General features: G+C 35.0%; 1 protein-coding gene across 2 annotated transcripts in view; it reads left to right on the top strand.

Moving 5' to 3' along the window:
• The window catches only part of ATG4C (autophagy related 4C cysteine peptidase), an 88,692-nt gene that overhangs the window by 16,103 nt on the left and 47,492 nt on the right, over window positions 1-25,097 (top strand). For both annotated transcript variants that reach the window (XM_022581246.2, XM_089921590.1), the window contains exons 2-3: window positions 8,689-8,827; window positions 14,945-15,028. In XM_022581246.2, the coding sequence (XP_022436954.1) occupies window positions 8,752-8,827; window positions 14,945-15,028 (160 nt within the window). In that variant the 5' untranslated portion in view covers window positions 8,689-8,751. The remainder of the gene's footprint in view (window positions 1-8,688; window positions 8,828-14,944; window positions 15,029-25,097) is intronic.

Below are 25,097 nucleotides of genomic sequence, written 5' to 3'. Positions count from 1 at the left end.
TTGTTCGTGAGTCACCCACCTTGGGGAATGGGTCTTTACTAAGTCTCTGCCCCTCCTGTCCGTCTTCTATGTTTACTTCTTTATACCTTTAGTTGTAGAAGATCTTTTCTGTTGGTCTTCCGGTCTATAATCAATAGTTGCTCTGTAAATATTTGTAATTTTGGTATGCCTGTGGGAGGAGGTGAGCTCAGGGTCTTCCTACTTCACTAAAGAGGCCACCCAGATGCATCTTCTATGCATTGCTGAATTTGATTTACTAATATTTAGTTGAGGATTTTGCAGCTATGTTGATGAGAAATACTGGTCAGTAGTTTTCTTTTCTTGTAATGTCTTTGGTTTTGGTATTAGGGTAATGCTGACTTCATAGAATGAGTTTGGAAGTATTCCCTCTGCTTCTATCTTCTGGAAGAAATTGTAGAGAATGGACATAACTTCTTTCTTAAATGTATGGTAGAACTCAGTGACGCCATCTGGGCTTGATGCTTTGTGTTTTAAAGGTTATGAATTATTGATTCACTTTTAAAAATAGATACAGCCCTATTCAGATTGTCTTCTTGTGTGACTTTTGGCAGACTATCTTTCAAGGATTTGGTCCATTTCACCTGGGTTATCAAATTTGTGAGCATAGAGTTGTTCATGATATTTCTTATTGTTATTTTAATTTCCATGGGAGCTGTGCTGATGCCTTCTCTCTCATTTCTGGTATTAGTAATTTGCGTCTTCTCTCTTTTTTCTTAGTTAGCCTGGCTAGAGGCTTATAGGTTTTATTGATCTTTTCAAAGATGCAGCTTTTGGTTTCATTGATTGGTTTCATTCAATCTCTATTGATTTTTTTTTCTGCCCTAATTTTTATTATTTCCTTTTTTCTGCTTACTTTAGATTTAATTTGCTCTTATTTTTCTGGTTTTCTAAGGTGGAAGCTTATGTTACTAATTTTATATTTCTTTTCTAATATATGCATTCAGTGCTATAAATTTCCCTGTAGCCATGCGTTTGTTGCATCCCACAAATTTTGATACTACTTTTTCATTTTCATTTAATTCAAAATACTTTTCAATTTCCCTTCTTTGACCCATGAGATTTGAGATTTCTTCTTTGACCCATGAGAGGTATGTTGTTTAAGCTCCAAGTATTTTGGGATTTTTAGGCTATCTTTTCATTTTTGATTTCCAGTTCAACTCCACCATGGTAAGAGCAAACATTGTATGATTTTGATCCTTTTAAATTTGTTAAGGGGTGTTTTATGGCCCAGAATGTGGTCTATTTTGGTGAATATTCTGTGTGAACCTGAGAAGAATGTGTAATCTGCTGTTGTTAGGTGATGTAGTCTGTAGCTGTCTAGTCTGTAGCTGTTTCCCTCCCCCCACCCCCCCCACAGAGGCCCCTTGGAGGGATAGTCTGTAGTTGTTGATTGATGCTGCTTTTGAGCTCAATTATGTCATTACTGATTTTCTGCCTGCTGAATGTGTCCATTTCTGATAGAGAGGTGTTAAACTCTCCAATTATAACAGTGGATTAATCTATTTCTTCTTACAGTTTTGCCTCACATATTTTGATGCTCTCTGGATATCTTTTTTTAAAGCTTTTTATGGATATCTCTTTATTGTGATAAATATAGGTCATAATATGTATCATCAACAGATATTTGTGTCTGCTAGCACTCCTGTGTGCTAGGTGTGAGGATATAGTAGTGAACAAGACACATTCTCTGCCCTCAAGGAGTTTATTATCTGAGAAATAATTTTGTAAAATGCTTGTTACCTCAGGCTTGCCAATATCTCTTGTGAATATGAAAAATATATTAAATTCCTTTAATGTGCATTACTTTGATCTAGTAAGGTTGAAAATATTTTCATATGTTTATTGGTCCTTTTCTTTCAGAATGCTTGTCTTTTTTTCCCCTTTTTTGTGATTGATTTTTAAGAGCTCTTTATATATTATGGACATTAAAGCTTTGTCTATGCAATATGAATTGGATTTTTTTCTTAATTTATGAATTGCAAGTCAACCTTGTTAATGCTTTCTTTTTCTTCTTCCTGTACAGAAGTTTTCTTTTTTATGTGATTACATTTTCCTTTCTGATTTCTAGTATTGCATACCATGCTTAGAAAGGTCTTTTCTACAAGACTGTTAAAAATATTTAAATCAGTACTTCCCTGCAGTATGTGCAAACATGCCATGTGCTTGCATTTGCATTTAATTCTGTGATCAGTCTAGAATTGATAATGTGTGAGGTAGCTTTATTTTTAAACTGGCTAGCTTATTATTCCAGTACTATTTACTAAATCAGCTATCTTTTCTCACTGATGTGAAATATCTCTTGTATCAGTCACTAAATTTTCAAATATATTTGGATTTATTTCTGTACTCCCTGTTATGTTTTACTCAGTGTCATCCTTTGCTAATAAGATCAATAAATTTAAGTATTAACTTAATTACTGTAGTTTTATAATGTGTTTTAATATGCAGTAAGGAAAATCCTTTCCTCATTAGGAATTTTTGGTTCCTTTTTAAAGTGTTTTAGTTTATAGTACTTTCTAATATGGTTCGAGGGATCACCTTTCAAAATCATCTCTGCTCTAAAAAGTTAGGATTTTTAGAAACAGCCATTTAAATTTTTGTTATGGAAATAAAGTGGGTTTCTGTCTTTATAGAAGATTAGAATTCAATTTTAGTTATATGGAAAGTAACTATACTGAATTGTTAAACTAATAACAGCTTAGTTAATTTGACCTTATGATAATAATTTTATTCTTTTCATGTACTCTATATAACAATGACAATAAATGAATTCTTATAAAATAGTTGAGATGTTCCAAAAACATTTCAAATGTTTCAAGTTTGGGGTAAATTACTCTGAGTAAATAGTCTATAAGTAGCAGGAGTTTGAAGTAAAAATAACAGTAAAAATAATTTAACAATTTATTCCACTGTGAGTTCCTTGAGGTTAGTATATTTGTCTCATTAATTTCTGTATCTGTCACAGCATCTTACCTTGGTTATTTATTTATTTATTTAGAAGTCTTTATCTAATATACAGACTTTCCCCATAGAAAATGTCTCATTTTGTCTTCATTTTCCCCCAGCACACTTGAAAGGCATGTTTACTTTCACACTGTTGCTAAGGACTGTCCAGAGTGTTCCTGGTAGCTGGTATTGGGAACCTTTTGAACCAAGGTCCTCCCTGTGGCCTACTTTCTTTCTGACTTAGAAAGAAAATACATGCATGTACATTCTCTTATTTTTATTTTTTAATTTATTCATTTTTATTGAAGTATAGTTGATTTACAATGTTGTGTTATTTCAAGTTTACAGCAAAGTGATTCAGTTATACATACATACATAGGTCTATTTTTTCAGATTCTTTTCTCTTATAGGTTATTACAAAATATTGAGTGTAGTTCTCTGTGCTATATAGTAGGTCCTTGTTGGTTATTTTTTATAGAGTGGTGTGTATAAGTTAATCCCAAACTCCTAATTTATCCCTCCCCCACCCCTTCCCTCTTTGGTAACCATAAGTTTGTTTTCTTTGTCTGTGGGTCTGTTTCTGTTCTTTCTTTTTTTTTTTTTTAATAAATTTATTTATTTTTGGCTGTGTTGGGTGTTCGTTGCTGCCTGCAGGCTTTCTCTAGTTGTGGCGAGCGGGGGCTACTCTTGGTTGCAGTGCATGGGCTTCTCATTGTGGTGGCTTCTCTTGTTGCAGAGCACAGGCTCTAGGTGCGCAGGCTTCAGTAGTTGTGGCACGTGGGCTCAGTAGTTGTGGCTCACGGGCTTAGTAGTTGTGGCGCACAGGCTCAGTAGTTGTGGCGCACGGGCTTAGTTGCTCTGCAGCATGTGGGATCTTCCCGGACCAGGGCTCGAACCCGTGTCCCCTGAATTGGCAGGCGGATTCTTAACCACTGCACCACCAGGGAAGCCCTGTTTCTGTTCTTTATGTAAGTTCATTTGTATCATTTTTGTTTACATTGCACATATAAGCGATATCATATGATGTTTGTCTTGCTTCACTTCATATGATAATCTCTAGGTCCATCTATGTTGCTGCAAATGGCATTATTTCATTCTTTTTTATGGCTGAGTAATATTCCATTGTATATATGTATCACATCTTTATCCATTTATCTGTTGATGGACATTTAGGTTGCTTCCATGTCTTGGCTATTGTAAATAGTGCTGCAGTGAACATTAGGGTGAATGTATCTTTCGAATTAGTTTTGTCCCTATATATGCCCAGGAGTGGTATTGCAGAATCATATGGTAGTTCTATTTTTGGTTTTTTAAAGAACCTCCAGTCTCTTCAGTAAGTGGTGCTGGGAAAACTGGACAGCTACATGTAAAAGAATGAAATTAGAACACTCTCTAACACCACACACAAAAATAAACTCAAAATGGATTAAAGACCTAAATATAAGACCGGATGCTATAAAACTCCTAGAGGAAAACACAGGCAGAGGGACTTCCCTGGTGGCACAGCGGTTAAGAATCTACCTGCCAATGCAGGGGACACAGGTTTGATCTTTCCAGGTCTGGGAAGATCCCACGTGCCGTGGAGCAACTAAACCCGTGTGCCACAACTACCGAGCCTGCGCTCTAGGGCCTGTAAGGCACAACTACTGAGCCCGCGTGCCACAACTACTGAAGTCTGCACGCTCTAGGGCCTGCGTGCTGCAACTACTGAAACCCGTGTGCCTAGAGCCCATGTTCTGCAACAAGAGAAGCCACTACGATGAGATGTCCGTGCACCACAAGGAAGAGTAGCCCCCACTTGCCACAACTAGAGAAAGCCCACGTGCAGCAACAAAAACCCAATGCAGCCAAAAAATAAAATAAAACAAAACAAAACAAAAAAAACCCCCAAAACATAGGCAGAACACTTTTTGACATAAATCGCAATATCTTTTTGGATTTGTCTCCTAGAGTAATGGAGATAAAAACAAAAAGAAACAAATGGGATCTAATTAAATCAAAGTATATGCACAGCAAAGGAAACCATAAACAAAATGAAAAAACAACCTACAGATTGGGAGAAAATATTTGCAAATTATGTGACTGGCAAGGGATTAATCTCTAAAATATACAAATAGCTCATACAGCTCAATATAAAAAAAAAAATAACCCAATCAAAAAATGGGCAGAAAACCTAAATAGATATTTCTGTAAAGAAGACATACAGATAGCCAAAAGGCACATGAAAAGATGTTTGACATTGCTAATTATTAGAGAAATGCAAATCAAAACTGCGAGGTATCACCTCGCACTGGTTAGAATGGCCATCGTCCAAAAGTCTACAAACGTTAAACGCTGGAGAGGGTGTGGAGAAGAATGGACCCTCCTGCACTGTTGGTGGGAATATAAATTGGTGCAGCCACATGGAGAACAGTATGGAAGTTCCTTACATTCTCTTATTTTAAACATTTTGTATTTAGAAGATTCATGGTTGGTGGCTTTTTAAAAATAAACTTTATATATGTTTTTTAATATTCATTCATTTGGCTGTGCTTCATCTTAGTTGTGGCACATGGGATCTTCGTTGTGGCATTCGGGATCTTTTTAGTTGTGGCATGTGGGATCTTTAGTTGCGTCATGTGGGCTCTTAGTTGCAGCATGCGGGATCTAGTTCCCTGACCAGGGATAGAACCAGGGCCCCCTGCATTGGGAGCTCGGAGTCTTAACCACTGGACCACCAGGGAAGTCCCTAAAAATAAACTTTTTAAATTCTAAAAATTACGTGTGTTCTTTGTATAAGATTTGGAAAAGGTGAGCAATAGTGATAAAAAAAAAGTAGCCATACGCAATTTGTCAGGGAAACTATTGTTAGCAATTTGGTATACTTTTTTTTACTCCTTCACCTCCCCCTCAGCCCCCAGATAGTATTGTGTGATACATAAAGTTTTAGATTTTGCATAGTGTTTCCCCATTTTCACAGACTCTTTGTAAGCATTTTTAATGGATATATAACCCATCATGTGGATGCACTATATATAATCACACATTTTATAAACTTTTCTCCTTCTTGCTTTTCCAAATTTTGTTAAATAATGCACTTTTGGGAGGAAATTTTTTTCTTTATTCTAGTTGTCAGTTAAAGAATTCTAATTACAGCAGGTAAGACTACTGCTTATTTTTCATAATTTATCAGTTCACTGATTCATTTAATAAACATTTTGAGAAACAATTGTGTGCCAGGCAGAACTTAAGGACCTTTGAAAAGTTTACTGTCTGTTGTAAGAGGCAGGTAAGAAGCAAGTTATTACAATACAGTGTGATGAGTGCTGTGATAGAGGAAGACATAGGCTCCTAAGGAGCTAAGAAGAGGGGCTTCTGTCTTAGTTTAAGGTTGGGAGGAGGGTAAAAATTTTACTAATCTTACCAGAGGAGGAGAAACTTAAGCTGGGTCTTAGGGACTCATGATGATAAGACAGTCAAAAAGTGAGGGTGAGCAGGAAGGCATTGTACGTGGAGGGAAGAGCACATGCAAAGGCATGGAGGTATTAGCATGTCAAGTTTAGGAAGCTTTAATATTAATATTAAAAATGGCTTTAGTATATAGTGCATGTGAGGGAGTGGCAAGAGAGAAAGCTGAGTAAGTGGGCAGATGTAATTTTATGAAGGGCTTTGAATATCATCCTCAAGGCTGGGGTGCCATCATGGATGAGGCAGAATCCTTGAGAAACATGTTTATAGCTCTAACTCTTCATTTGTGTATCAACAATTCTCAAATTAATAGCTCTCACCCAAACCTCACCTTTGAGCTCCAGAGCTATATATCCAACTGCCTTGTTGGCCTCTCTAGAATGTCTAGAACGTAAGCATCATGAAAGCAAGTATTTTACTCCCTTTGCCCTAAGCTATATCTGCACTACCTAGAACAGTGCCTGGCAATAATTTATCGAGTGATTAAATAAAAATGAATGATTCCCTACTATATCTCAGAGCCATCTCAAACTCCACATAAATCCAATTCATGATCTTCTCCCTCTAACGTGCCCTTCTCCTAATGTTCCCTATTTTTTAAAATAATTTTTAAAAAAATTTTATTTAGTTTTGGCTGTGTTGGGTCTTCTTTGCTGCACACGGGCTTTCTCTAGTTGTGGTGAGCGGGGGCTATTGTTCATTGCAGTGTGCAGGCTTCTCATTGCCATGGCTTCTCTTGTTGTGGAGCACAGGCTCTAGGTGCGTGGGCTTCAGTAGTTGTGGCACATGGGCTCAGTAGTTGTGGCTTGTGGGCTCTAGAGTGCAGGCTCAGTAGTTGTGGCGCATGGGCTTAGTTGCTCCACGGCATGTGGGACCTTCCTGGACCAGGGATTGAACCATATCCCCGGCTTTGGCAGGCGGATTCTTAACCACTGAGCCACCAGGGAAGTCCCCCTAATTTAATGTTCCCTATTTAAGTGATTGGCACCAACTATTTAATTTCACAAGCCAGAAACCTGGGTGTATCTTTGACATATTCCTCTTTCTCATCTTTCACATCCATTTTCTCACCGAGACCTAATGATTTCTTGACGTTTCTTCATATGTCCATTTCTCTCCATCTCCACTGCTCTAGTCCAAGCTACCATCTCTCTCCTCATCCTATACAATAGTAGTAAACTTTCACCCTTTACTCTTGTCCCTTTTCAATCTGTTCTCTGTGTTGGAGTCAAAAAAACCAAACAGACCCACAGAATCTGATTCTGATATTCCTGTTTGGAACCAGTTGCTCTTTGGATAAAGAACAAAACCCTTAACATGGTCTACAAGGCCCTGTGTGCTCTGGCCACTGTCTAACCCAATAGCCACATCTCATGCCACTTTTTTGGATTCTGTTCTTAGTTGCATTGGCTTTTTAAATTCCTCCAGTGGACCATGCTTTCATCTGTCACAGTTATAATGTATAATTAGTAGCTTCTAATACATATTAGAAAATGGAATGCCTATTGTCAGAGAAACAAATGTATCAATACCTTTAAGTTGATATTTATAACCCTGAAAGGGTAATGTTCTGTGTAGCATTCTTTTCTTGAAAAGAAAACTGTCTGTGAATTATTTCAAATAAGCTCAAACATTTTCAGTTATAATTTGTTCGTCTTTCAGATTACATATCACGTATCTCAATTTTCCCTCAAGTAAGTTAAATACTTATAAGCTACATTTATCCTTATTTTAAAGTAAGAAAACATTGTCTTGTAAATTTAAGCCATTTGATTTTTTAAAAAGTGCTGCAGTAGGAAGCAAGGATGTATTGGAAATATAGGAAATGCCTTAATTAAAAAAAAAACTAGGCTTTATATGAAAGTAGTGACTTAATCAATATAAGTGGAAGCCTCCATTCTGAAGATAGTTGCCACTTCTTATATGATTTCAAATCACACTCTCTGATTACAAATGAAACAAGTCTTGAATAGTCTCACCAAAACTGACTTGTGTTACTAAGTTATTGTTCTTAATTGTGAGTGTCTGGGGGAGTTTATTGTTTGGTTTTGTGTGATAATTTTTATTGTTGTATATAAAATATACAACAATAAAATATATTTTGTAATTAAAATATTTATAGAGTATATTGTATTCTATTCTGTAAAATGAAAAATTGGTTTGCTCATTTCCAATTCAAGTTGTATTTAATCACTTAAGTAACTTTAGCAGATAGTGCACCATATAATACGTACTCATTACTTATTTTTCTTTAACTTCTTTTCTTTATGTCAGAACAAAAGTCTAAACTTACAGAAGAATGCAATCAAGTGATGGCTTTTTCTTTAGAATCTGAATATGGAGGCCACAGGAACAGATGAAGTTGACAAGCTGAAAACTAAATTTATATCTGCTTGGAACAACATGAAATATAGTAAGTATCAAGATTTGAAAACTGTATAAATCCAAAGAAATATTTGAAGACATGTATTATCTCCTGTATTAAGTCACTGACAATTGTTGAGATTCTCTTTGAATGAAATATTTCTGTAAGGAATGTAGATAAGAATACTACCTGAAGAAAGAACCAAATACCATCATAAACATTACTTAGAAACTCAGGCATATCATGTGGTCCTTTAAAAAAGAAAATTCCAAAGAAGACAGAATTTATTCAGGCGATGATAATACCTCAGGTTTTCAGACTCAGCATCAGGCAACCTCATGTATGAACCAGGAAGCAAGCAAAATAGACCTCTGAACACACAAAGCAGACCATTTAAAGTTCACATGCTGATGCGTATGACTTTCTTCTAGGAACACACTCAGATCCTTATTTCTATAACTTAGTTACTCTTGGTTTGCATACAAATCCAATAAGGATCATATGGTGGTTTGGAAGTCCACTTAAGACTAGAAACAAATTGGAGGTGAAAAATCCTTCAAAGATGGAGAAATACTCAGCAGAACCAGTTTCAACCGGAAGAAGTTCATATCCATAAGATAGGAATGATAAAATTTAGTAAAACCCCTTAACAGTGCAAATTCAAGTAAAACACAATTGGCTGTTGGTTCCTGGTTCACTGGAAGTCATGGCCAGCTAGCTATTTAGACAGTTAAAACTTGATAATAACTTGACATTGTATTTTGAAGATTATAGACATTAACTTTTTGAAAAATTGAGATTTAAATCATATACTACTAAAATTCACCTTTTTAAAGTGTATGATTCAGTGGTTTTTAGTACACTCACAGGAATGTACAGCCATCATCACTATCTAATTCCAGAACATTTTCATCACCCCCAAAGGCTACCTTGTACCCATTAGCAACTACTCCCTATTCCTCCCCACCTCTCTCCAATCCCTGGCATCCACCAGTCTACTTTTTGCCTCTCTGGATTTGCCTATTCTGGACATTTCATATAAATGGTATCATATAACTTGTGGCCTTTTGTTTTTGACTCCTTTCACTTGACATAATGTTTTGAAAGTTAATTCATGTTGTAGCATGTATATATCAGTACTTCATTCTCTTATACGGCTGAATAATATTTCATTGTATGGATATATCACATTTTCTTTGCCCACTCGTTAGTTGATAGATGTTTGGGTGGTTTCCACTTTTTGGCTATATGAATAATGCTGCTATGAATATTGTATACAAGTTTTTGTGTAAACATATGTTTTCAGTTCTCTTGGGTATATACCTAGGAGTAGAATTGCTGGATCATATGTTTACCCTAAGTTTAACTTTTTAAGGAACTACCAAACTGTTTTCCAAACTGTTTGCACCATTATACATTCCTACCAGAAATGTTTGAGGGTTTGAATTTCTCCACATCGTCAGCAATACTTGTTAATATCTATCTTTTTAATTAGACCCATTCTAGTGAGTGTGAAGTATCTCACTGTGAGTTTGATTTGCATTTCCCTGATGAACATATGAAGTTAATCTTCTTTTTATGTATTTATTAGCAATTTGTATATATTATTTCAAGAAATGTCCATTCAAATCTTTTGCATGTTTTAAAATTGGGTTGTCTTTTTATTATTGAGTTGTAAGAGTTCTTTATATATTCTAGATAAAAATCCCTCAGCAGATATATGATTTGCAAATATTTTCTCCCATTCTTGGATTGTCTTTTCACTTTCTTCATAGTGTCCATTGAAGCATAAAACTTTTACTTTTTGATGAGGTCCAGTTTACCTATTTTTTTTCCCTTTGTTGCTTGTGATTTTGATGTTGTATTTATGAAATTGTTGCTTAAATCAAGGTCATGAAGATTTGCACCTATTCTTTAAAGAGTTTTTATCTTTTTAGCTCTTATATTTAGGTCTTTGATCCATTTCAGGTTAATTTTTGCATATGATGTGAGGTAGAGGTTCCACGTTATTCTTTGTATGTGGCTATCTGGTCTCAGCACCATTTGTTTAAAAGAATATTCTTTCTCCATTGACTGGTCTTGCCACACTTATCTAAAATCAGTTGACCATAGATGTAAGGGTTGATTTCTGGACTCTCAATTCTATTCCATTAATCTGTATGTTTGTTCTTATGCTAGTAGAACATTCTCTTGATTACTTTAGCTGTTTGTAAAATTTGAAATTGGAAAGTATGATTCCTCCAACTTTGTTCTTCTTTTCCAAGATTGTTTGACTGTTCTGGATTCCATGCATTTTCCATATGAATTTTTGATCCTCTTATCAATTTCTGCAAGAAATCCAGCTGGGATTTTTATATAGACTTTAGTGAAATCTGTAGATCAATTTTCAGAATATTGGCATATTAACAGAGTATTGCCATATTAAGTCTTCCAATCCATGGACATGGGATGTCTTTCCATTTATTTAGGTCTTTAATTTCTTTCAATGATGTTTTGTAGTTTTCTGTGTGCAAGTCTTGGCACTTCTTTTGTTAAAGTTATTCCTAAGTATTTTATTCTTTTCAATGCTATTTTAAAATGAATTTTCTTCATTTCATTTAGACTCTTCATTGCTAGTATATAGAAATACAATTGATTTTTGTGATTTGATCTTGTATCTTGTAAACTTGATAATCTCTTTTATTCTAATAATTTTTTTGGATTCTTTAGGATTTTCTGTGTGTAAATCATGTCATCTGCAAACAGAGGCTTATGTTCTTTTTCAGCCATTTAATCTGATGGATAGGTTATGTGGTGAAGATTTCATTTATAAGGTCTGAACATTGTCATACAGGTACTCAACACATTTCAGTAGTGACCTAGGAATTGTTATTTAACCTATTATTTACATATGTGTAGCTTTCCCTATCTAGATATTTAAGTGGACATCATAAGATTATGGTAATCCGTAATCTCTGAAGAACAGATTGTTCAGGGTAACAACATGTTCTAGATAGTTTTAAGTTATAGAGTAGTATTTTAGTTTTATTTTTATTGGTGAAAATTATTCTAAAATGTTGAATGTATTTTCATTGTTTAGAGTTTGTGTAGTATGGATGGTTTAAGAAGGATTAAAATCGATTTGAGCACCCACTAGTATGTTGTAGTTTATGTACCTTCTCATTTAAATTTCATCTTTCTGAGTTAGACATCTTTCTGAGATTTAAATCTAATATGTTTCTAAGGTATTCTTTTTTTGCAAATTAGAAAACTGAGATTAGGTGACATATTCAAGGTCATATATCTAGGTAAGTCTTGAAACTTGTATTCAAACCCAGCCTCCCTTGCTCCCTATTCTTGCTGTTCTCTGAATACACTGAACATAATTTAGGAATACTTTTTATCAATGTCAATATTATTATATAAAGGTGGAACTAGAAATGGCATAGCACTTAACAAAACTGGACCTTACTTTCTTTTCAAAAATGTTTCGTTTTTGCTTCCCCCCCCATATTTACATGACTTTATGAGGTATGTAAACTTGATTTCCTTTTTAAAATATTAAGAAGTAAATCATCCTTCTGGGTGTTTCTGTTCCTCCAGAAAATCATTATTATCTCTACTATTTCTATGCTCTTTGGCTTGTTTGCATCTTTTAAAGCCTGACTTGTGATTTTCAGATTGCTAACTTAATGGACTATCGGTTTTTTGGTAACATTTTGTTTATGGTAGCTAGGCTCCAAAGGCAGTCCTCAGTGAATCACATCTTGTGTTGTCTCTTTTCTCATATGAATCTGGGCTGGCTTGCATCTCATATCAACCAATAGAATGAGTTAGAAATGAAGCTATGTCAATTCCAGGCCTAGCCATTAAGAGACAACTTCTGCCTGCTGTGTGCACTATAACTCATTGCTCGTGTAAAATGTAGATCGTTGTAGAGCCTCAGGCTCTGACTTGTCAGATTCACCTTTCTTTTCTTTCGGAAGGACTGGTGACTGGTAAGAGGGTATACAGTTAGAGGGTAAAGCATAGGGAGAAAGAGAGAAGTTCCTCCTTAAAGGTTTTTTGTTTGTTAGTTTTTGAGGTTGTTTTTATGAAGTTCTTAGGATTTGCTTTGGAAATACTGCCTTTTGGGGAGAGGGGATTGTTATCGTTTTGGGGATTAGAATCATTCTAGTATGGTACTAATAATACTCCTATGAAACAATGTCTATAAAGCACCTAGCTTAGTTCCTAGTGTAAAATAGATGGTCAGTAAATACTATTTTCCCATTGGAGTTCAGAGAAGAGAATGAGAGATAGGTGGGAAAAGGAAAAGATGTCTTAGAAGTGCGTGTTTGAGTCAGAAGAAGAAGATTTAAGTGGATTTAAATGGGCTGATATTGGGGAGGATATTTTTGTTATGGAATAGTATGAACCAAATAGTAAAGCCCACTTTGAGTATAGATGAGAAGTAGTGGAAAAGATGGCTGTAAAGGTAATTTGTATCATATTGTGGAAAGTCTTTAGTATCACAGAGAAGTTCATTATAAATCTGTTAGGTAATGAATCATTGAGGATGGTTTTTGAGCAGACAAGTTACCTAATCAAAGCTGAGCCACAGGGAGATTAATTTGGCAGGGATATGTGGCATATGCTAGGGTGGGGAAAAACTGATTACAGATAAGCCATTTTGGGGGAGTATTGCAGTAATCCAAAGCCTGATTACTGTATTTGACTTTACATTCTTTCTTTTTTTTTTTTGGCTGTGTTGGGTTTTCGTTGTGGTGCTTGGGCTTCTCACTTGCAGTGGCTTCTCTTGGTGTGGAGCACGGGCTCTCGGCTTCAGTAGTTGCAGCATGCAGGCTCAGTAGTTGTGGCACGCGAGCCCTAGAGCATGCAGGCTTCAGTAGTTGTGGCATGTGGGCTCAGTAGTTGCGGTGCGCAGGCTCCAGGGCGCGCGGGCTTCAGTAGTTGTGGCACGCGGGCTCAGTGTTGTGGCTCGCGGGCTCTGGAGCACAGGCTCAGTAGTTGTGGTGCACACGCTTAGTTGCTCCACAGCATGTGGGATCTTCCTGGACCAGGGATCAAACTTGTGTCCCCTGCATTGGCAGGCAGATTCTTAAGCACTGCAGTACCGGGGAAGTCCCTCCATTCTTTATTTTTCGCTACCACACTCAGATACTTGAATGATTTTTATTATAAATACATATTTTAATTTACTTGTTCTTTATGCTTATTTGTATTATAGTACTTAAGGGAGCACTTTCATAAAAATCACTCATTTAAAATTTTGTAACAACTCTGTTAAATATAAATGTTGGCCTGCTTAAGACTAGACCTAAGTCTCTTAACTCCCAATTTCAGATTCTTTTTATTTATATGTTCTTGCATTTTAGGAGCTGCTTCTAAGTCTGCCATTAGTACTCAGAAATTTCATACACTTAGGAATATTCAGGAATGTAATGGACAAGTGCTTTTCTTAGGAAATTGAGAACTATTAATGGCATCATAAAAAACCAAAAGGATAGTTCCTTTTAGATATAGACAGTTTAGTAGGAAGAAAATTGGAAGAATTAGAGTTTGTAACTAAGAGTTGAGGATTGGGGATTGGAAGGTGGAAAATTGAGATGAAAATGTCTGAAAGCTTTATACATCACTTTCAGAAATCCTCATTTGGCTGAAATGATGGGGTAAAAACAGATTCCCTAGGAAACTTCAGAGATCCACTTTTATCATAAGCATTAGTGTACTGTGTGATCTTTTCCCTAAATTACTTCACTGGAATATTCAAATACTTTAAACCTTTAAAATATCTAAAATGGAAGAAGATATAAGAAATTGGTAACATTTGTTGCCTTTGGGAAAAGAGGTTGGTGTCAGGGAAAGTGGAGTAGAATTTGTACCTTTTAATTTTTATACCATAAGAACATTGTGATCTGTTTGAAAATAAATTAAAACTAAAATTTTTTCTCTGCCATGTTCTTTAAGTGGGCAGAATGTGGTTAAAATACTTTGCTTTATTTGAAAGTAGCATAAGTGGCCTGTATTTTCAGTTCATTGTCAAAATACTTTTGCTACACTTGTAAAAAATGCACATCCATAATTGAGAATTGGTGATTTGAAATTAAATAAAAGAAAATGCTGCTGAACTTTTCGTCTGAAATCCTTTAATTGCAAAACTGTTTTTCTCTTTTTCTCATTTAGGTTGGGTGTTGAAAACAAAGACATATTTTAGTAGAAATTCCCCTGTATTATTGCTTGGAAAGTGTTACCATTTTAAATATGAAGGTAAGTGCTAAATTTGTAATCCATTTAAAAATCTTTGTAGAAATTCATTGTGTAATTGTTTTATTTTATTTCCAGATTAACCTACTTTTGACATATTTCTTTTTGTTTTTTACTTCCAGTTATTTTTATTGTGGTAAAATACACATATCAAAACTTACCATCTTAGTCATTTTTAATTGTACGGTTCAGTGGTATTAAATACATTCATAATGTTGTGCTACTATCATCACCATTCATCTGTAGAACTCTTCATCTTGTAACACTGAAATTCTGTACCCATTAAACAATCACTCCTCATTCCTCCCTTCCCTTCAGCCCCTGGCAACCGCCATTCTACTTTTTATGCCTATGTTTTGGAGTATATCTTTTAAAAACCTGTATTTTATGTAACACATAAAATACTGCCATATGGTTTGGGTTTCTTGTGAATTCCTTGAAAATAGAGTTCATACCGTCATACACCATTTGTTATATCCCTCATAATTTTGGACTTACCATATGAGTGCTAAGTAAATATTATTTGAATCAATATCTTAATATTCTTTATCAAGTTCTCTGATGATAATTTTAAAGTATATGATAATAATTTAAAGTATCACGTTAGTTAACGTAAAAAATGGTAAGTTTTCCAATTCTTAAGGATGCTCCAATTTCTGAAATTATTTACTGTATTTGATGTTTCTGAATTTTCATATATGCTCATCCTTTCTGTAATTATCATATATTTTCTTTTAATAATTTATGTCCCCTATTGAGTGCCTACTATGTGTCAAGCATCATGCTAAACTCTTTGGGAAATGTCTTTAATTCTCACAACAAGCCTACAAGGTGGATTTAAGTGTCCCTATCCTATGTGTTTGAAAGCCAGAGTTTAGAGCAGTTAAATAATTCGTCCCAAATCACACAGGTATTAGATGCCAGAGTTGAATTTTAAACCAAGACTATGTTTCGTTTTAATACTGGCATTCTTTGTACTACACGTCTTTGCTTGGTATTTTGTATGTATGAGTGTGTGTGTTTTGTGTGTGTTTGTGTGTGTGTGAGAGAGAGAGAGAGAGGAGAGGGGAAGAATGTATGTGACAGTATGTGATTATCAAGGCTTGTATTCATTTTTTGGTTGATCTTTTTTGGTCACATCAGCAATTGTCTAAAGCCTAAATGGTTTGTAATAGTAACAGCTGACATTTATTGAGTATTTATAATATGCCAGACAGGATTTTTAAGTAGTTTACATGTATTAACTCATTGAGTCCTCACAGTATTCTTGAAAGATGAGTAGGAAGTTGATGGATAAAGAAGGCATGCATTTTAGGTAAATAGAATGGCATGATGAAAGCAATAGCACTGAGATGTTAGACAGTATATATAGGAAACAGAAGTGTCCAGTGTAACTATGGTGGGAGAAAATTATGAAAAGGATCAATTTATGGAGGAGCATCTTGAATGCTGTGCTAAAGAGTTAGGTCATTTGTTTACAGGCAGAGGAGAGTACGGGCTTTGGGGTGAGACATACGTGGGTTTGAATTTTGGCTCTTTTTGCTGATTAGTTGTTATTTTTGGCAAGTTATGTAATTTCCCGAAGTATTAATGATACCTATTTCGTAGGCGTTTAGTGATATGCCTCGTACATGTAAGCATTCTAAATGATATTATTATTCATGATAAAAGGAATGTGAAAAAAAGTTATTAGAATTCTTTTTAAGGATAGCATTATATATTTTTTGGAAGAAATACTTTGAGCAGTAAATGGATTCTTGGGGGTCCTCAACTCAAGAGATGAAAAGTAAATGATATAGGAGATACAAATGAGACAAATAGAAGACTGTTTTGTTTTGGACTAGGAGTAGGGATACAGGGAAAGACAAGGGTATGGGCCTCGGGAGGGAGAAAGGAGAGCGAGCCAGAAAGGTGGTTGGATTCTGCATGTCCACTGAGAAGTTTCCTTGTTGATGTGCTCTGGTCTTCAGTAAAGTCAGGTAAGTTTATGAAATGCTTGGTGTAGGAAAAGTTCTTTTGGAAAGGGGATGGATTTGGCATCTGGAATGAAAAAGGCATCTCATATCATTGTAGGAGTTAGAAGAGGGAGGGGAGGAACCAAGAGAGTTTAAGCTGTGTAGAATTAACAGAAATCTGGGGGGCTAGCTTTGAACTTCTACATGTCACAGAATTTTTGGTTCAAGCAAATTTTCTGAGTTATCAGAGAGGTAGGGGGTGGTGTACCCAGCTTCTTAACTACAATGGTTATTATTATCCTAGGTTTTTGAGCAACAAAATACCAGAATTCATTTAATTATTTTCAGTGATCATGTATTGAGAACATGCTAGCTAGGACATTGATCTTGCCCAGAAGGAGCATATGATAATCATAACTAAATACATGCTTTAGAAAAATAACTGATAGCAATGTAGAAGAACCATTGGAAGTCAGTTATCAGGCAAGATACGATGACTCTGATGTAGGGCAGTGGAAATGGAGAGGATTGACTTGAGATATTTTAAGGTAGACTCGATAGCATCTGATAAATGATTGGATTTGAGGTCATGAGAGAGAGAAGATAAAGAATACTTAAAGACTACTATCTTGGATTATAGGTAGTGTTAGTAACCAAATGTGATATACTAGAGGAAGCGTGGATTTTGCGGGGATATGTAGTGTTTGAAGTAGGCCATTCAGAAGTAAACAGTCTGAATGAAGTAGGTGGTTTAGAATTGGTTGGCTAGTTATTTTTATTTTCAAAGAGGTAGCATTTGAGGCTAATGAATAAGGTCACATTGATGGAAAGCATAGGTGGAGAATATTCATCTTTAAGGATCTACTGATGAAGAAGAATCAGTGAATGAAATTGAGAAGGAGTAGGCAATATATAGGACAAAACCCATGACAGTATTTTATCATAGAGACTGAAGGAAAGAGATTTTCAGGAGAAAAGTTGGGACAAAGTGCCTAATGCTCAAAAGAGGTTAAGCAGGAAAAAACCTGATTAGAGGCTGTAGGATTTGTCAATGAGAAATTGCTGATGACTTTTGAGAGATCAGTTTCACTGCAGTGGTAAGGATAGAAAAGTAAAAGCAGTAAAATTAACAGCAGCTCACCTGCATTTACTGAGTGTGGCTCTTTGTTATGCATGAAAGCCAAAGTGTATTCTATTTATTTATTTATTTGGCTGTATTGGGTCTTCATTGCGATGCACACGGTTTCTTGAGTTGCGGCGAGCAGGGACTACTCTTTGTTGTGGTGTGCGGGCTTCTCATTGCGGTGGCTTCTCTTGTTGTGGAGCGCGGGCTCTAGGCGCACGGGCTTCAGTAGTTGCAGCATGCAGGCTCAGTAGCTGTGGTATGCAGACCCTATCGCACACGGGCTTCAGTAGTTGCAGTGCGTGGGCTCAGTAGTTATGACGCGTGAGCTCTAGGGCACGCGGGTTTCAGGAGTTGTGGCACGGCATTGTGGCTCGTGGGCTGTAGAGCACAGGCTCAGTAGTTGTGGCACATGGGCTTAGTTGCTCGGTGGCATGTGGGAACTTCCCAGACCAGGGATTGAACCTGTGTGCCCTGCATTAGCAGATGGATTCTTAACCACTGCGCCACCAGGGAATTCCCCAAAGCGTATTCTTTTAAAGATTTATTGGTTATGATATCAGGGTAGAGAAGAACTGCTTTTATAAAACATAAAAACACAGCCTATATAGGAAAATATTGATGTATTTGACCAAATAAAATTTTAAAAATCTGCATCACGAAAGACACCATAAAAAAAGTTTAGAAACAAGACAGAGAGAGAAGATATTTGTATATGCTCTCTCATTCTCTTTTTCTCTCTCTCTGTATTGGTATATGTATGTGTGTTTGTGTGTGTGTGTGTGTGTGTACATTGAAGATCTATCTGTCCATCTGTTATCTCTTCATCTATATCTTGGACAAAGGATTAGTCTCCAAAATAATACGAAACTACAAAATAATATGAAAAACATGGACAATTAAAAAAAAATGAGCCAAGGAAATGAACAGGTGCTTTTAAAGTAGAAACTTGAGTGGCCAAACATAAGAAAATGTTCACCACAGTAATAAAGGGAGTGCAAATTAAAATGAGATACTGTTTCTTAGTTGTCAAATTTGCAAAAATTTAAAAGCTTCATGATATCAAATTTTAGCAAGGTTGTGAAGAAACAGGAACTCAAACACTGCTGATGGGAGGCAACTTGGTACAACCTCTTCATGAATTTGAAAGTACTTAGAAAAATTGATAATACATAAACTTAGTATCTAGCAATTCTACCTTTAAGTATTTACCCCAGAGAAGTTCTCTGTATATGTGTAGAACACTTGTACAAGGATGTTTATTGTAAATTTGTTGAAATAACAAAAAATATTGGAAACAAGTATGCTCTACTAGTGGATTAGATGAATAAGGTTATTCATTCATTCCAAAAGTATTTATTAAGAGGCTGTTATGTGCCAGGCACTGGGGTTACTGCTGAAAGTATTGCAGGCACAGTACTTACACTCAAGGAGCTTACAGTCCAGTAGATGAGAGACATTAAACAAATAATTACAAAATTATTAATTTCATTATGATATTCATGATAAAACAGAAGTATAGGTTCTTATAAACAGAGACCAAATTAGAAAGGATGTGATTGGATCAAATAAGCAGAAAGTCCATTTCAAAATAGCTTAAAAGCAGTAAGGGTATTTATTATCATTCACAAGCGGAAGTCCTGACATAGGAATGGCTCTAGGTTGGTTAATCAGTGCCTCTGTGACATCATCAAGGACCCATGTTCTGTCCATCTTCCTACTCTGCTAATCTCAGCATATTGGTCTTATCGTCATCTACCTCTCCTATAGTAACAAGTGCCTATCTTAGTACCATGATAAGACATATGGCAGATATGGCAGAATCCAGTGGAAGAAGGACTTTTTCTTCTTTGTTTTCTTTATTATGAATATGAATTTTTATTATTTTAATAATTTTATATTATTTAAAAGCTTTACATTTTTAAAATTATGAATTACTCATATACAGAGAAGGCAAAAGCCTTGTGTATACACTTTCAAAAATAGTAATGAAATTCTATTAGACAAGAGAAGTACAACATTATGAATAAGTTTTAATCTCCTTGTGCTTCTACCCAACTGTAGTCCTTCCCATGCCAAAAAACTCTACTATCCTAAAGTGGTGGAATTTAGTGTTTCCTATTTTTGACCTTTTTGAAAATGAAAATGAACTATGTTTTGCTTCTGTGCCTTGCTTATGGCTTTTAAGGTTGTGTTTTTAAGATTTGTCCGCGTTCAGGAATAAAGACACAGACCTACTAGAGAATGGACTTGAGGATATGGGGAGGGGGAAGGGTAAGCTGTGACAAAGTGGGAGAGTGGCATGGACATATATACACTACCAAACGTAAAATAGATAGCTAGTGGGAAGCAGCCACATAGCACAGGGAGATCAGCTCGGTGCTTTGTGACCACCTAGAGGGGTGGGATAGGGAGGGAGGGAGGGAGGGAGACGCAAGAGGGAAGAGATATGGGAACATATGTATATGTATAACTGATTCACTTTGTTATAAAGCAGAAACTAACACACCATTGTAAAGCAATTATACTCCAATAAAGATGTAAAAAAAAAAAAAGATTTGTCCATGTTATATGTAGGTTCTAGTTTATTTTTACTGCTGTATAATATTCCATTGTATGAATTACCACAAATTATTCATTCTACTATTGTTAGACATTTAGTTTGCTTTGGCTTTGCCTTTTTAAATAGTGTATAATAGTACATTCTTGTAGAAATAAGACTGTATTCTCAGAAGTTTTTGAAATACGACTTTTCATGTTTAAAAATATCTACATGCAGAATGAAGGGAATGAATCATTAGCCAGAAGAATATCATATTTCTGTTCTTATCATCCACTTTATAGATTCTCTTTTCTAATGAGTTAACCCCAAACCACCTTCTTACACCTTTCTAGGAATTTTTTGGTATCCTCAGAGAGGGGGAGGCCCTTGTACTTAAAAGCATACAAATTTTAGTGAGTCAAGTATAATTCTGAAAATAGGAGGAATAACACTGAATAAGATCAAATACACATTTGCAAAGAGATTTAAATATACATTTTGAAAATAAGAGGAGTCATAATAATCAAGATAAGGTAAAAGGGAATTAGAATATTTGTTCAGAAAAACAAAGGGATTATGACATGGTGGAAGTCACGTATTAAGGATTTTTTTTTTTGTTAATGAAGTTTTAAAACTTTTGAAATATATGACATAAAGGTCTATTGATTATGGGGGGCTAATTTTCTTTATTATTTCTCCTATTGTGGGTATACAAACCCATATTATGTAAAGGTTTATTAATCCTATAATTATGGTATGACTTTGGTGAATTTCTATTTCATAACACTTGTCCTAAGGTTATTGCCCTGTTTTGTCATGACTTTCTTTATAGCTTCAACAGAAATATAATATTCTATTTATCGCATTTGAAATATTTTAATGCTAACCTTTTCTCTCTGTGTGTCATTATGTACTCACAGCTTTTTAGATTTACTGTGCATTGGTCAATCTCCACCAGATTTTCTCTTAGATGGTTCAGGACATGATGGGCCCAGAGACCATTAAGGAAAAACTGTATCTGTGGTTATCTCTAGTATACCAGTTCTATCTTAGGGGCCCAAATGATTTAACATGAATAACAGAGATAAGGCTCTCTCCTTCCTAATTTTGGGGCTGAGGAGCATCTATAGACAATGATTCTAAGCTATGGACAAAAAAACCCCAAAATAGTGCGTGGAAAAAAGGGGGAAAAAAAGCTTTTTAAGAAGTAGAGAGGGTAGCACAGAGGCTAGAAAATAATAAAAGTTTTTTCTGCACTGAAACGAGACCAGGGTGGAGCTTTGCCTAGGGATCTCTTTATAGGACATAAAGGGCATGAAAGTAAGGTATCAAGGGGTCTTCCTTTGCGTGCTCTTGGTTCTTGTACTATCTTTACTATTTTCAGGGATCTTGGTTATTCCACATGTTGCCAAGATTATGCCCAAATGTTGTGGAAATAAGATCCCACAATTTGGAATTTTTTGAAACATGACTTTTGCCATTTAGTAAGAAAGGGTGTGCAGGATGCAATCAATTATTTATAGGCATATTACTTAATTTGGAAAATTTCCAGATCTTGTTCTGTTATTGATTTTTAATTTAATTCCATTGTGGTCAGAGAAAATATTTTTATGACTCTAATCTCTTTGAAGTTATTGAGACTTGCTTTATGGTCTAAATATGGTATAACTTGGTAAATGTTCTTTGTGTGCTTGAGAAGAATATGTATTGTTACTGGAATGTTCTATAAGGGCAGTTAGGTCAAGTTGGTTGAGTTCAAGTCTTCTCTATTCTTGCTCTGTTCTACTTGTTCTACCAATTTTTATGAGAGGGATATTGAAATCTCTGACTATAATTGTGGATTTGTTTATTTCTCCTTGCAATTCTATCAGTTTTTGCTTCTTCAATTTTGAAGCTTTGTTATTGGGTACATTAACATTTAGAGTTTTTATGGTCAGTTAATGAATTGACCCCTTTATAATTATAAAACCCTTCTTTATTCCTGGTGATATTTTTTTGGTCTGAAATCTACTTTGTCTGATATTAAGCTTTCTTTTGCTTAGGGTTATATGGTATATCTTTTTATGTTCTTTTACACTTAATCTATTTTCTTTATATTTAAGGTTTGTTTCCTGTAGGAAGTAAATTGTTGGGTCTTGCTTTTTTATACAATCTGATAATCTCTGCCTTTTAATTAAGTTGTTTAGACTACAGGCATACCTCGGAGATATTGTGGGTTTGGTTCCAGACCACTGCAATAAAGCAAATATTTCAATAAAGTAAGTTGCACAAATTTTTTGGTTTCCCATTGTATATCAAAGTTATGTTTATACTGTATTATAGTCTATTAAGTATACAATAGCATTATGTCTAAAAAAATAATATATGTACCTTAATTAAAAAATACTTTATGGCTAAAAAATGCTAATCATCATCTAACAACACAGGGTTACCACAAACCTTCAATTTGTAAAAAACACAGTATTTGCAAAGCACAATAAAGTGAAGAACAAAAACAAGGTATGCCTGTATTCACATTTTATATGATTATTGATATAGTTAGGTTTGTCTGTTATCTCACTATTTGGTTTCTATTTGTTAAATCTGCTCTTTGTTCCCTTTTCCTCTTTTTCTGCCTTCTTTCAGATTGAATATTTTTTGATTTCTATTTTATCTCTTTGTTGGCTGATTAGCTGTAACTTTTTATTGTGTTATTTTACTGGGTTACTTTAAGGTTTTAGGGTATATCTTTAACTTATCACAGTCTACCTTCAATGATATTATACCAACTCACATATAGTATAAGAACGTTAGAGTAGTGTACTTCACTTCCCTCCTCCTGGTCTTTATGCTACTGGTGTCATACATTTTATTTCTTATACATGCCATAATACATTGTTATTATTTTTGTTTAAACAGTCAATGTCAATTACTTAAGTCAATTACTTAAAGAGGTTTAAGTAATAAGAAAAATAATATACTTGCTCATATAGTTATCATTTTTGGTGTTCTTCATTCCTTTGTGTGAATCCATATTTCCATCTGCTAAAATCCATTATTTTCCTGCTTGAAAGACTTATTTTAACATTTCTTATAGTGCAAGGTGTGCGGGTCATATACTCCTTCAGCTTTTGTGTCTCTGAAAAAGGGTTTTGCTTTCATTTTTGAAAGATATTTTTGCTGGGTATAGAATTTTGGGTTGATTATTTTTTTTCTTTCAGTAGCTTTAAAGATGTTGCCCTGCTATCTTTTTGTTTATTTTGTTTCCAGGGAGAAATCTGAGGTCATCCTTATCTTTCTGTGTACATAATGTGGCTTTTTTTTCTTGACTACTTTTAAGATTTTTTTTTTTTATCACTAGTTTGGAACAATTTGATTATGATGTGAAGTATAGTTTTCTTCATATTTTTTGTGCTTGGGTTTTGTTGAATTTCTTGAACCTGTTGTTTCATAGTTTTCACCAATTTTGAATTTTTTCAGCCATTTTGTCTTCAAATATTTTTTCTGTCTTCCCCTCTCTTCCCTCTCCTTCTGGGTCTCTAATTGAACATATATTAGCATGAATGAAATTGTGCCACATCTCACGGATGTGCTTTTATTTTTAAAAAAAATTCTTTTTCCTCTCTGCGTTTTAATTTGGATAGTTCCTATTGCTGTGTCTTCAAGTTCACTAATCTTTTGATCTTTTCCTCAGCAATGTCTAATCTGCCATAAATCCTAGTCAGTATATTTTTCATCTTGGACGTTGTAGTTTATATATCCATTAAAAAAATCTTCCTTCCTTATCTTCCTTCCTTACTTAATCTTCTACTTATCTTTTTGAACATATGTAATATTGTAATACCTGTTTCAATGTACTTGTTTGCTAATTCCAGCATTTGTGTTAGTTTGGGTTCACTTTTGTTTGGTTGAGTATTCTCATTTTGGCTTGTGTTTTCCTGCCTATTTGCATGCTTGATTGATTGCCAGACGTTGTGTTATTTACCTTGTTGGGAGCTGGATATTTTTTTATTCTGAGTATTGCATTGTGTGAATATGCCACACTTCATCCATTTTACTCTTGGTGGGCATTGGATAGTTTTCAATTTTTGGCAATCGTTAAGAGCCCTGCTTGAATATTCTAGTACATGTGCTTTGGTGAATGAACATGTGTATGGATTTTCATTCAGTATGTATACCTGGGAATGTAATTGCTGGGTAATAGGGTATTCATATGTTCAGCCTCAGTATATACTACCAAATAGTTTTATAAAACAGTTGTGCCAATTTGTATTTCTACCAGGTGTGTATGCAAATTCTGCTTGCTCTCAGCTCACCAGTACTTGGTATTTTTCCATGTTTATTAGAGCCACATTTTATTTTAATTTGCGTTTGTCTAACTTAGGAAATTGAGCATATTTTCATAAATATTTTTTCATTTAAATATGTCTTCTATTAGATTATCTCTCTAGGTTTTCTTAATATATTCTGGAT

This window comes from Delphinapterus leucas, chromosome 1 (genome assembly GCF_059928025.1).
Source record: "Delphinapterus leucas isolate spDelLeu-1000000601 "Yukka" chromosome 1, BTC_Dleu_Yukka2, whole genome shotgun sequence".
NCBI lineage: Eukaryota > Metazoa > Chordata > Mammalia > Artiodactyla > Monodontidae > Delphinapterus > Delphinapterus leucas.
Note: the sequence above shows the minus strand (reverse complement) of the source record. Positions and strands in the feature narration are given on the sequence as shown.